Genomic DNA, 12,584 nt, shown 5'->3' on the forward strand with positions numbered 1-12,584 from the left:
TATTGTGCATATGACACCAGTGGTATAGTGGGAGCTTTGCATGTCTCCTAGTTCAGCCTAAGCTACTCTGCTAAGCTACCCTTTTCTATCAGCCTAAGCTGCTAGAACACCTCTTCTACACTAATAAGGGATACCTTGACCTGGTGCAGAGTGTAAGTACCCCTTGGTACCCACTACAAACCAGGCCAGCCTCCTACAACTCCCCTCATAATCTTTTATACATTGTACAACACACAACTTAGAATTATCTAGGAAACTAGAATAAAACACGGATCTAGTGGTACATTTGGTACCTTCAGGGGAAAAAACTCTACCCGAGAGATCTAATGCCTTTACATCAGAAACTCGTTTACAAGATACTGAACACAAAAGCATAGGAAGTTTAACAGAGAGCTGCTTCCTGGAAAGGTACTTATTAGCTAGCCAGGAATCTAGGAAACGTAGGACAATATTTACAGCCCAATGGGGAGAGTAACACGGTTGAGAAGGGTTCGAAAACCGAATTCCCCGAAGAAGTTTCCACACAGTTGGAAGTTTGCCAATAGGTTTACCCTCGATGGGAACATGACCTGCTGAGACGGTAGACCTGTGATTATTAACAGATCTGCAGACCATACCTGAAACTGCCAAATGAGACAAGAAATTTAGAATCATGGAACAGTCTGGTGAGAATGGATCAGCACACCGTTCACCGCACCAAGAGTGCCAATTTTTCCAAGCTGAAGCTTAACGCTTGTAAGTGTTGGGTGCCCAGGATTTTGAGATGAAATCCCGACATCCACGTGAAAGTCCTGGGAGAGACCATTGTTCCTCGAAATTCTCCATGCCACCAGGGTCAGGGAATGTGATTGCACTAGAGAATGGGGAAGGCCCATCGGATTCATTAACAGGTTCCAACGATGCAGAAGAATGACCGTCTGAGAGCAAGATATCTCTAAAACTACAGGATACCAGGCTTGAGCCCTTGGGGGGGGGGAAGGGGGTGTCACAAACACCAGCTCCACCCTCTGACTACACACTTGAGTCAGAACTCTGGGAATTATCATGAAGGGAGGAAATATCACAGGAACTGAGCCCAGTCCTTCAGGAATACATCGGTCGCCTGGGCTTCTGGATCTGGGACCCAACTGAAAAACCAATCCAGCTGCCGGTTGAGGCGAGACGCAGAGAGGTCTATCAAGGAAGGGCCTGACAGGTGTTGGAGAGAGTGAAATATTATTTTATGAAGTCTCCAGTCGCTGAACTCTAGAAGGTGAGAAGACTGCCAATCGGCTACTGTATTGCCCTGACCCGGGAGATACTCTGCCACCACCGAAATCCAATGTTGAAGGCAAAAGTGCCAAAACTCGTTGGCAATCTTCACCAAGAGGCGAGATCTCGTCCCGCCCAGCCTGTTGACATAACGGACTGCTGAAATGTTGTCCATCCGGAGAAGGATGCAACAATTGGACCTGTCTCGAGAGAGACAACGAATTGCAAAAGAACCCACCAAGAGTTCCAAGCAGTTGATATGAGGAGCTAGCTCTGCCCTTGAGCAACGACCCCCTGTAACTATCGAGCCACAACGGGCTCCCCAGCTGCTGGCATCGGATTCGATCATGATCTCCTGAGATGAGCCAAAGATCGCTCTTCCAGTCCAAGCATCCATATGATTAAGCCACCACTGGATCTTGGTCCTGGCCTCGGATAAAGAGGGGAATCAGGGCAGAATAGCTGAGGCCCTTTTGGAGATGAGATCTTCAGACGCTGAATGGCCCAGTAATGAAGGGAGCCTGGAAATATCGCATGAATGGACGAGGAAAGGAGGCCCACCTCTGAAAGCGGAGTCCAGGAGGAAGATCTAGGATGGATGATATCTTCCGGTTCGAAAGTGAGAACTTTCAGGAGCTGAGAAGGCACTTCCGCATGCTGGGATTTGGCCTTTTGTTTATGTGTAGGAGAATCAGGGTCCTTTTCTGGAGCCTGTGAAGAAGCTGAGGAATCAGAATCCTCCTTCCTCAACTCTTGGAAGAAGAGATTGTGACAAAGAATATTTGTGATCCATAGACAAAGATTTAAAAAGCTGATCAAAGACATCTTGATGAGGGTTTGCTTGGAGGGCTGAACTGAGATCTTGTTAAAAGGGCAGCTCTTCCTGGCTGCAAGAATGGGGCATCCGGCTGTGCTGCTACGCAAAACCCAATATGTGATGCTTAATTGGCTGTATAGCTTGGGCCAAGGACACATTAACAGTGTGCCTAACACCAGCATCAAGGGTATAGACAAGGTGTTGCTCAAACAACCCTTCAGGATCATCATAAAAAGTACCTTCCCCAGAGTTTCCTTTATAACCAGCCATAATGAACAATACCAGGTCACAAAAGTGAGAATATAAAGGGCAGACAATAATAACTTCCAATGAAGTTGGGAGGAAATGCTGACAGTCCTTAAAGCAGGCTCAGTGCTGAGGAAAAAAATCCCAAGCCAGAAGTAAATGGTGGAGGGAGGCCTGCTGAAAATTATAGGAAAAACACAGGAAATATCCACCAACAAAGTGGTAATTTGAAAAGGCAGAGCCTAGTTATAATTTATTACAGCCCAACAGCAAAAATGAGTAGGTCTATAACGGAGAGCTGGTGAAATCCTTTAGAGACTAGAAACACGCGTCTCACATGTGTTCTGAGCCCTTGGAGAATGAGGCTGAATGGAGTCATCCGAGTTGCGCGTGAGATAGAAAACACTGAAATAGAAAGAGGACCGTGCATCAAACATAACGTGCTGTCCTCGATCTCCTAACTCCCACTCCACTTAAAGAAACGTGAGGGTTAAGAAAAAGCCCTCGCTCGGAGGACAACGCTCCCAAATTGAAGCGACGCACAGGATAAATCGGAAGAGTCCAATTAAAACTTTTAGAAAAACAATGTCAAAAGCAGCGGAGTGCACGGTGCAAACGGTCAATATATTTAAATACGCTTGTACCACCACTGCACGCGCCGCGATAGTTTACATTCAAGAAATAAACAATGGCACTTAACTGGCTGCAAAGCAGCAAAGAAGGAGGAAGTGCATTTGACAAAGGGTTTATATAGGGCGAGACTCTATGGTGGTCGTGTGTCATGGGAAGCAATGCATTTGGTTTGTTTTTCTGATGGTCCTGACATAGAATCTCAACCACTTTGGTATTTGGTGGTACAAGTCCACCCTAGTGTGCCCGAAGACCTTTACCCATACCTTTCTCAGGCCATCTAAGATGGTTGTGATGATGCCAAGATCACATTTTGTTGTGGCTTGTCATCACCAATTTCATCGGGCTGCTGGGACTGATGGACTCCTGCATTCTGCTACTAGAGCATGCTGGACGGGATATGCAGGCCCTACAGTTTGATCTGAAGTGCCAGTAGGCCCAACATCAAGAGAACCTCTCCGAGCACATTCAGATTTCGGACACTGAGAAAGATCTGCAGTGGTGGTTACTGGATCGGGTTAGTGGCAGATGCCTCTCCCTTCCCCACCCACAGCTGACAGAAGTGGCCAATGCATTGTTTCTGGCTTAGGATAGCCACGTCAGAGAAGTTGAGATTACAAGTCTCTGTTTGCCAGCAGAGACCTGGCTCCACAACAGCTGACTGGAGCTGAGCTTAACTCTTGGTGTTGAAAGCCTTCCTGCCCTCCATAGAAGGGAGGCTGATCCAGATACTCATGTACAAGAACACTGCCATGTGGTACTGCAACAAACAGTGCTGGATAAGGGGTCATGGACCCTGTGCCAGGAAATCTTGAGCCTCTAGAAATGGTAGTACCATCAAATAATTTTCCTGGTAGTAAACCACCTGGCAGGATCACTGAATGCCTTGGCAGACAAGCTCAGCTGTCGATGCGTAGCAGGTCACGAATGACAACTCCACCCTGGGGGTGGCGTAACTTCTCTTCCATGAATAGGGTGAGCCTTGGCTTGATCTCTTTGCTACTGCTGAGAACATGCAGTGTACATTGGAGTTTCCAGGGCATCACTGGCTCGCGGACACTTTCTGCCTCGAGTGGAACTCTGGACTCCTGTATTATCCATTGATACCCCTCCTATCTCCGAGTTTTCAAGAATATCAGGATTGATCGGACCCAATTCATCCTAGTGGCTCCGGATTGGGCAGGGAGAGTATGGTATCCAAATATCCTGGGATTGAACATTTGTCCTCCAGTCAGGCTTCCCCTTCAGCAGGGCCTGCTGTTAAACCAACAGGTCAGGGTTTTGCAGCGCACCATCATGCATGGAAATTGAGCGACGACCGCTGAACACATTCAACCTTCCTCCCTAGGTGGTTGTTATCTTGGAAGCCAGGTGTTCCTCATTGAAAACTGTGTACTCCCCTCATTACGACAGATATGTACCTTGGTGTAGCACACGCCAGATTGAACCTTGCCAGGCCAAGTTATCTGATGCTCTCTTATGTGTTGCCTTTTTTGTCAAGCAAGGCTTTGCCTTGGGCACAGTTATAGATTATCCTTCGGCATTTTAAGGTTGCCAGATCAGCAGTGCCTGGTTGTGATGCAATTTTTTAAAGGGCTGCAAAACGTTTCCCCCTTCTTCCGTCGTCATGGGCCAGTGGAACCTTAATATGGCCCTGATTTCTCTGACGTGTACTCTGTTTGAGCCACTTCATAGATGTCCTTATGGCTCCGTCCTATCAAGACTCTTTGCCATCACCACAGCATGAAGTGTGAATGAGCTTCAGGCTCAGTCAGTCTTCCATTCACTTATTGCTTCGCAGACAAACTGGTTCTGTGGACGCAGACAGCCTTCCTGCTGAAAGTTGAGACGCCATTTCATGCCTGTCAGATCGTCACCCTGCTGGTATTCTCTTGTCCACCTCACCCCTTTAAGGAGGAGGAGAGACTTAATGACTTGAACCACAAGAGAGCGCTGAGCTTCTCCATAGATTGTATTAGAGGCCACCAGATGGACGATATGCTCTGTGGTTTCACTGGAGTGAAAAAAGGCAAGGCTGTGCAGAAGAGATCCATATCCTGTTAGATTGCATTGACAAAGAAACAGCCTCCAGAAGGACTGCATGCTCATTTTACCAGAGCCAAACCTGCTACAACTGAGTTGGCGCACAGAATTCCTGTCTTTGCCAGGTGGCTCTGTTGGGCATCCCTCCATACTTCCACAAAGCATTACTGAATGGACAGTAAAGTTTGCTGAGAGGGGCTTTTTGTCCACTTGGTTCTACAGAACTTTCTGATTGGAGTCCATCCACAGACCCATCTCCGAACAATTATTGATATGGTATCTATTCAGACGGTGAGGAATCTGCAGCTAAAAGTCTCTATCAGAAGAACAAATTACCTTTGGTAATACCTTTTCTGGTAAAGACTCTAGCCACAGATTCCTCACTGACCCTCCCATCGTCCCTGTTCTGTGGTTTGGACTCTATCCATTATTAAGATCCCATATCTAGGAATCAGCAGACTTTATACCAATTTGCTTTTGGGACTCTGTGTTTTGGGGGGTGCAGACAGGCTCAAAAACATCTGACATTAGTGTGTGGGAGTGATGCCTATATAAACACTGCACAAAATTCTGGGGAGGAATAGTATAGGTGTGGACCACAACCCGCCACCTTCGGGCACGCAGAGCTACTGATTAAAAGCTTCTGGATACAGTGATGCCTGGGAAATAATCAAACGTTGAGGGATCTGTGGATAGATAGTCTCTACCAGAAAGATTGTTACCAAAGGTAAGTAACATTTTCTTTCTGCAGCTTGAGGCTTTAATCTTTACTTGACTGAAATGCATCTTTCTACAAGTCAATATGATCCTTCTTTCCAGCAGTTTCCACAAACTGTCCTGCTCCTGTTATATGTTAATGCACTCTACCAATGATCCTAATTGGTGTCAGAAATGTCTGATTATTAAATAGTCACTGGTCATGTCAGCATGTTAGTTTTATTCATTTGTTTTCTGTTTTATCAGGTTCCAATAGAATATGAATTTAAAGTATTTGGTGTAGATTAGGGATAAAAGGGATCATTGCGTATGTATCTTGCAAAATCATTTTAGGGAGCAAAGGAGAAAACATATGCCCACAAAGCAGTCTCCTAGAAATAGTACATGCACAAAATATTCTAGTGGTCTGTAGTCCCAAAAAGTATTACAGGAGTGGGTCAATGTTAATGCTGTGTGCCTCTAACCAGTCTGTTCAATTTTAAGGATGAAAGCCTCGCCCACCCTGAGGTGCCACACTTCATGACCCATCCTCACACCGCTGTCCGGAGACAGTGGTATGGGCAACAGCCCTCCATTAAACTGCAGGGGGCAATTAGGAAAATGGTTACATCAGGAGGAGATCCTATGAAGACATAGGTTTGGGTCTGAATAGCCGAGGAAAATCAACTATTTGAGCGAGGACTATTCAGCCTATATTTGATGCACCCCACCAAACAATGCTTCCAATTCAGCGGATAATTAAGACACAGCAGCTGGTGCTGGGCATCTTAGAAGCACAGCAAGTAGTGGTGCTGATTCAGGGTATATTATAAGTGCTATAGATGTCTGTACCTGTTAATGATGTAGTAGAAGTGCGGGAAGCAGCACTGTCATTTTAGAATATATTAGAAGCACAGCAGGCATTACTGTGATTTGCTGGGTTATCTTTTTAGGCTTGTACACTGCTGGCTATGTCTGCAGTGTCAGCAAGCTACAAATACCATCTTTTGATTCTGGCTGTCTCAAGCTGTGAAGTTTCTTGTGATAACTTAGCTACCATAAAATTAGAGCAAAACCTATAGATAAATAGTTTGTTAGTTAACATTATAGTCCACAGAGTGGTTTCCTGTCCCACTGTTGGATGTAGGATTAAATCCAAAAAAGGTCTACCAAGACCCTGTGCTGTAGGAATTCGTTTTGGCTGTTACCTACATTGTAAAATCTGAGACTAGAGCCTAGGATACGTAGTTGATGTTATTACTGGTATAAGAGATTTGCAGTCCTCACTTAAGCATGTGGTTAGAGTTTGGGATTAAAACACACAAGTCCTTGTTGTTTCAAAGGCTTTCAGTTCCAGTAGCCCAGCTACCCTAAATGTTAGCCTCATTGTTAGAGATGCAGATAGTGCCCTGGAATCATGGCGCTTAGCTCCCTTTTTTGAACTTCCTTTAGAACCACAGGTATCCTAACTGTTGTTTGTATGATTCGACCTGAAAATAGAGCTAGGATTAAAGCTGAAAGATTTCACTATCTTTTCAGTATCTGTACTCAACATTTTAGTTAGTCTGAGATGGGACACTCCAGCAGGGTCGTTGCTTGTGGGACCTCTGTACGCTTAGCATTGCCCTAATTTTTTCAGTTCTGTGCACTGTGATTAGAGAACCCATGAAAAATTGTAATATGCTTAATGTTGTCTGTTTTTTATGCTTCTTCCAGTTCCACCCAGTCCACGTAAGCCCCGTGGAAGACCACGAGCCTGTGCAGTTCAGAGTTCCACTGACCACTCCAAATCTCCCGCCACATTACCACCTGCGAGCAAAACGGAAACCAAATCTGTGGAGAGAGCGAAAAAAACTGAAACAAAACTTGGAGAAAAGCGACGTGGACGACCTCCTATTCTGCATAATGTCAAATTCAGATTATCCCAAAAGAAGGAGGTTCCTGGGTTTATGAAGAGTGATAGGGAGAACTTTAAGAAAATTAAGCACATTCCTTCCACTGCATTTCAGCATGCAGCCAAAATCAGGAAGCTACGTACTGGGAAACTGTCACCCCTGAAGTCTAAATTCAAGACTGGTAAGCTTCAGATTGGCAGGAAGGCAGTGGTCCCCATTGTCCGCCGACGGGGACGACCTCCGTCTTCCACACGCTTGAGAGAGGCCCCAGCCGAGCAAGTTATTAGCCCTCTGGAGAAAACCCAGCGGGCTCGGAAAGAGAAGTTGGCATCGTCCCTTGTTACCGAGTCAAAAGGGGCATTCAGACAGAGTCCACGTCGGGTGAAACCTGTCAGGGTTATCCCCTCCACTAAAAGGACAGATGCCACCATAGCAAAACAGCTCCTGCAGAGGGCAAAGAAGGGAGCCCAAAAGAAAATAGAGAAAGAAGCAGCAAAGCTACAAGGTCGGAAGGGGAGGACGCAGCTCAAGCACATCCGTCAGTTTATCATGCCTGTGGTTAGTGCTATCTCTTCCCGGATTATCAAGACTCCCAAGAGGTTCATTGAAGATGAGAACTATGATCCCCCAGTAAAAATATCACGACTTGAGTCGACACCGAACAGCCGTTTCAGCACTGCCTCCTGTGGCTCTAGCGAAAAGTCCAGTGCATTGTCCCAGCATTCCTCTCAGATGTCCTCTGATGACTCTAGGTCCAGCAGCCCGAGTGTTGATACATCCACGGATTCTCAGGCGTCAGAAGAGATGCAGGTTCTCTCAAATGAGCGGACCCACACTCCTGACATGCACCTGCCCATGCCCTGCCCGCCATCTCCAGAAACTGAGACTCATGACCGCAGAAGCAGAAGGCTTACCATTTCTGAGAGATCTTTTGGTTTGCGCACAGCTAAAAGGTTGGCATCTGTTCAGGCTGTTTCCCAGAAGCAAGCTTCCTCCTCTCCCCCCCCGCCTTTACTGACTCCTACGCCTGGTCTTCATCACACTTCCAGCCTCTCGGACCACACTCCATGGCTAATGCCTCCAACAATGCCACTAACCTCTTCCTTCCTGTCTTCGACTCTTCCCATGCATGAGAAGCGTAGATCCATCCTACGGGAACCCACATTTAAATGGACGTCATTGAAGCGTTCTCGAGCGGATTTGCAGTATTTCTCCTCTGCAAAGTATGCCAAAGAAGGGCTTATTCGCAAACCAATATTTGATAATTTCAGACCTCCACCTCTGACTGCAGAGGATGTTGGCTTGACCTCAGCCTCTGGCTTCTCCCCCCATGGTGCAGCTGGGCACGGGCGTTTGTTTTCTGCTCTCCATGGTGAACGGAGATATGATGTGCACAAAAGAAGCCCCCTGCTACGAGCAGCAAGGTTCACTCCAAGTGAAGCCCACTCCAGAATTTTTGAATCTGTAACTCTTCCTTCTGCTGTTGGCCGCTCAACTGGATCTGCTTCGGGGATGTCTTCAAGGAGAAGAAACAGGAGGGTCTTCAGTCCAATAAGATCTGAGCCCAGATCTCCTTCCCACTCCATGCGGACAAGAAGCCGAAGGTTTAGTAATTCTGAGCTTTCTCCTCTCGCCCCTCAGTTGCCCAACTCTTCTTCATTAACTAGCATTTCCGTTAGCTCTCTGACCACCAGTGCCTTAAACTCGACTTTCACATTTTCTTCCACTCCCCTTTCACCATCTGGGGAATCTACTGAAAAGAGCCCACGACTGAGAAAGCAGACTAGCTCTCCGGCTGAACACTTCTCTAAAAGCTCTGCTCCTCTTTTCCCTTGGTTCCCATCAGGTCCCCAGAATGAGCGAGGGAGGCACAGAGAGAGTGTGCCAGTAGAGCCCTCCAAAGAAAAAGAGGCAGCTAAGGGCTCGGAGAGAAAGAGCAGGGAAAAGGAGCGCTCAAAGGAGAAGGAGAATAAGCGTGAGTCATGCAAAGAGAAGCAAAAAAAGGGCCCAGAAGTGCAGGGAGACACTGGTCACCTTTCCATCAACAGAGTGTCAAAAGAAAGGCTTAGCACCTCCGGTGGCCAAGAGTTCTCACCCATGAAAAAGGCCGCAGGCAGAAAGAAGGCAACAGCTGCAGAAATGGTGACTGACAACATGTCCCCAGCGACAGTCCTCAGTGATGGAGCGGGCACTAAAAGCAAACTTTCCAAGAAAGGTCGAAGTGCTTTAGACAAGGTTCCAGAAGAACGCTTTCCTGCACCCCCTGTCATAGAGAACACTCCCTGCCTTTCGAGTCCCACCCCAAATGCTGTTGGAAACGTCAAGCCTTCCATAAATTCCATGTTGGCTCAAGTAGATAAGCTTCCCATGACGGATAAGCGAGTGGCTAGCCTTTTGAAAAAGGCCAAAGCGCAGCTGTGCAAGATCGAAAAGAGCAAGTCCATGAGGCACCCTGATCAGCCCAAAACTCAGGTATTCTATCAGTCTGTGTACAGAATGCCTGTGTACTTTCCCATCTTTTTCTCTTGTTAAGAGTGTGGAGTATTGCTCAGCTGGTACTTCCCCATTATTAGGGGTTAAACTACCCTCTGCTGGACGTTAAGTCGATATTGCAGTCACTGAGGAGTTCTGTGACCATATAGAGAAAGGAGACCGAAGGTCAAGTTAATTTTATAAAGGTATGGAACTCTGAGGTGACTTGTAGTATCCTTAAAATGTACGGGCAGATGGTTTTTTCATTCCTCTGAGATAAAATAATACAAATCAAAAGCCAGTTTTTGTAGCTTTGCTTCAGCTGCAGCTGTAATGATGCACCTTGATCTGCTTTTCACCTTCCCTGCTGGCAGCAGGCATTATGACGCCAATACTCAACTTTGATAACTTATTACAGTTGAGCAGCTACTTAATTTCCTCATTAATAGTGACATCACAAGTCGCCTGTAAAAAGAAAGTTTGAGACAGGCTTTTATACAGGGATTGAGAGGCTCCTATGTATTAACGCTGTTGTCTGAATGCTATTGTGGTGAGAAGCAAGCCACTAAGGTGCTCAAAAGTGCAACAGTTCAGGGAAGGTTAGAGCGTCCTTTCCTCATTATGTCAGCAGTAAATATAGCTTCATCATCATGAGCTTGCTTGTATTGTTATATAATTCCAAGGGGATGAAACAGTTGTCTGCTTCTCACAACCTTCATGAATTTTGGAGCCAAGGTTTGCAAGATGAGGGCATCCTCAATCTTCAACACTTTGGGTGATCCACCTCCGTGAAGCATTAAGTCTTTGTTGATAGTCTTATACATTGGTCTATCAAAGGACACCATGATGCTATACAATATGGCAAATTGTCTGCTGTACAAGTGCCTGTTAAAAGTAACAATAACACGTTTATTTTGATTGTAAAAATAACAAAGAAATGCATAAAAATGAGTTGACAGAATTTATGTTTATGTAAGAGCCTCCTTTTACATGTGCACAATTATGACAATACTTTGCCACCACATTTAGCCATTTTAACATGCTGAAAAGAAAAATCATGAGCTATGTAAACGTAAGGTTGTAAAAAGTGCAGAATGACAAAGTGCATATACGAATGAGATGCTGACAAAACATACAGCTGCTGCTTTCGTTTGAGAAGTGACTATCCAACTTGGGAACATTGCATTTAAGGCAGTAGATACAAGTTAAAGAAGAAAAGAGAAAATTAATTGAAGAAGGTGATAGGACAAACTCACCAGTAGCACTGTGAAATTGATGATAAACTCTTAGTGCTTTTGTTTTACAGTAGTCAGGAAATATTTGTACTGGATGCCGTTTGTGGAGGAGTGGTTCCTGATATCTCAGCTTTTGAATTGGAATGTTTTCATAGTTGTTGCAATTGAATAATTGTATGCGTAGTTGGAGGAAGTGTGTGCTTTAAGAATGCACAGTTGCCTTATGTACATGCCTGCTTTTGACTGAAAGGGACCGTTTGGAAGCATTGGGGGGAATAAATATGTCTGCCAATGTGAACACATTTCTCTCAATGTTTAGACCTTTCTAACCTCTTTGAAAGGTTTGACACATGGCTTGTAGTAGTCTTGTATTTTCTCCATCGAAGAATTTTCATTAATGTTAATGAACTCTGAATCGTCCTGCACATGTGCAGGGTCCTGCAACACTTAAAACCAAAGAGAAAAACTCAAGTAAACCTAATGCCCACTGAAAGACATTTGGTTTCAGTTTTCTAGCTTGCAAATCAATGCATAACAAAGATATGAAAAATTCTGACTCTAAAATTAAAATTGGATTGCGAATCATTCAATTTTGCTGCCCAAACCCCTTTTTCATTTTCCTTCTTTAAATGAAAAAAAAAATAACAAAGGATAATGGTTGTTGTAGGTGGGAAATCTCGCATGTACAAAACCTCAAGTAACTTCACTGCTACCTTTGAGCACCACAGTCTCACCATGCAGCACAATTAACAGTCTTGTGGTGATTTATTATGGTTCTTTGTAAAAGGATCATTAGAACTTTCCAATGTTTTATCCATTTTATTGATGGCTAAAGATCTCTATATCTTTTTGTATTATGTTGGTTTTTCTTACATTTTCTTTCCTTTTCAGCAGACTTAGTGTTTGGACCTTCCTTACCAAACAGATTTACTTTGGATTTAGGTCTAGCTTCAGAGCACAACTTTCTTTAACCATATTACTAATTGTTCAGAAATTTACAAAGAGTGGGCTTTGGCTTCAACCGTGGTGGGGAGTCTTCTAGCATGTCACCTTGTGCTATTTGATATACCGTTACATATTCCAAGAACTGCTTCCGATGAATGCACAAGGGACTGTTACATTTTAAAAGTACGGTCTATGATTGCTCTGTTTGTCTGTCTGTTCTTTATTAACCACTTTCCATATAAAATGTAATCCTTTTATCTGCCTTTAAGTCTTCTTTGCCAATACGGAGGAAAATGTGATGAACAACGTTTGTGCATGCCATGCATGTAAATATTTATTGATCTGTTTGCGAGG

General features: G+C 44.9%; 1 protein-coding gene across 2 annotated transcripts in view; it reads left to right on the top strand.

Moving 5' to 3' along the window:
- KMT2A (lysine methyltransferase 2A) overlaps positions 1-12,584 on the top strand; it is a 1,244,888-nt gene that overhangs the window by 132,399 nt on the left and 1,099,905 nt on the right. For both annotated transcript variants that reach the window (XM_069224744.1, XM_069224745.1), the window contains exon 3: positions 7,400-10,050. In XM_069224744.1, coding sequence (XP_069080845.1) covers positions 7,400-10,050 — 2,651 coding nt within the window. The remainder of the gene's footprint in view (positions 1-7,399; positions 10,051-12,584) is intronic.

This window comes from Pleurodeles waltl, chromosome 3_1, assembly GCF_031143425.1.
Source record: "Pleurodeles waltl isolate 20211129_DDA chromosome 3_1, aPleWal1.hap1.20221129, whole genome shotgun sequence".
NCBI classification, from domain to species: Eukaryota; Metazoa; Chordata; class Amphibia; order Caudata; family Salamandridae; genus Pleurodeles; species Pleurodeles waltl.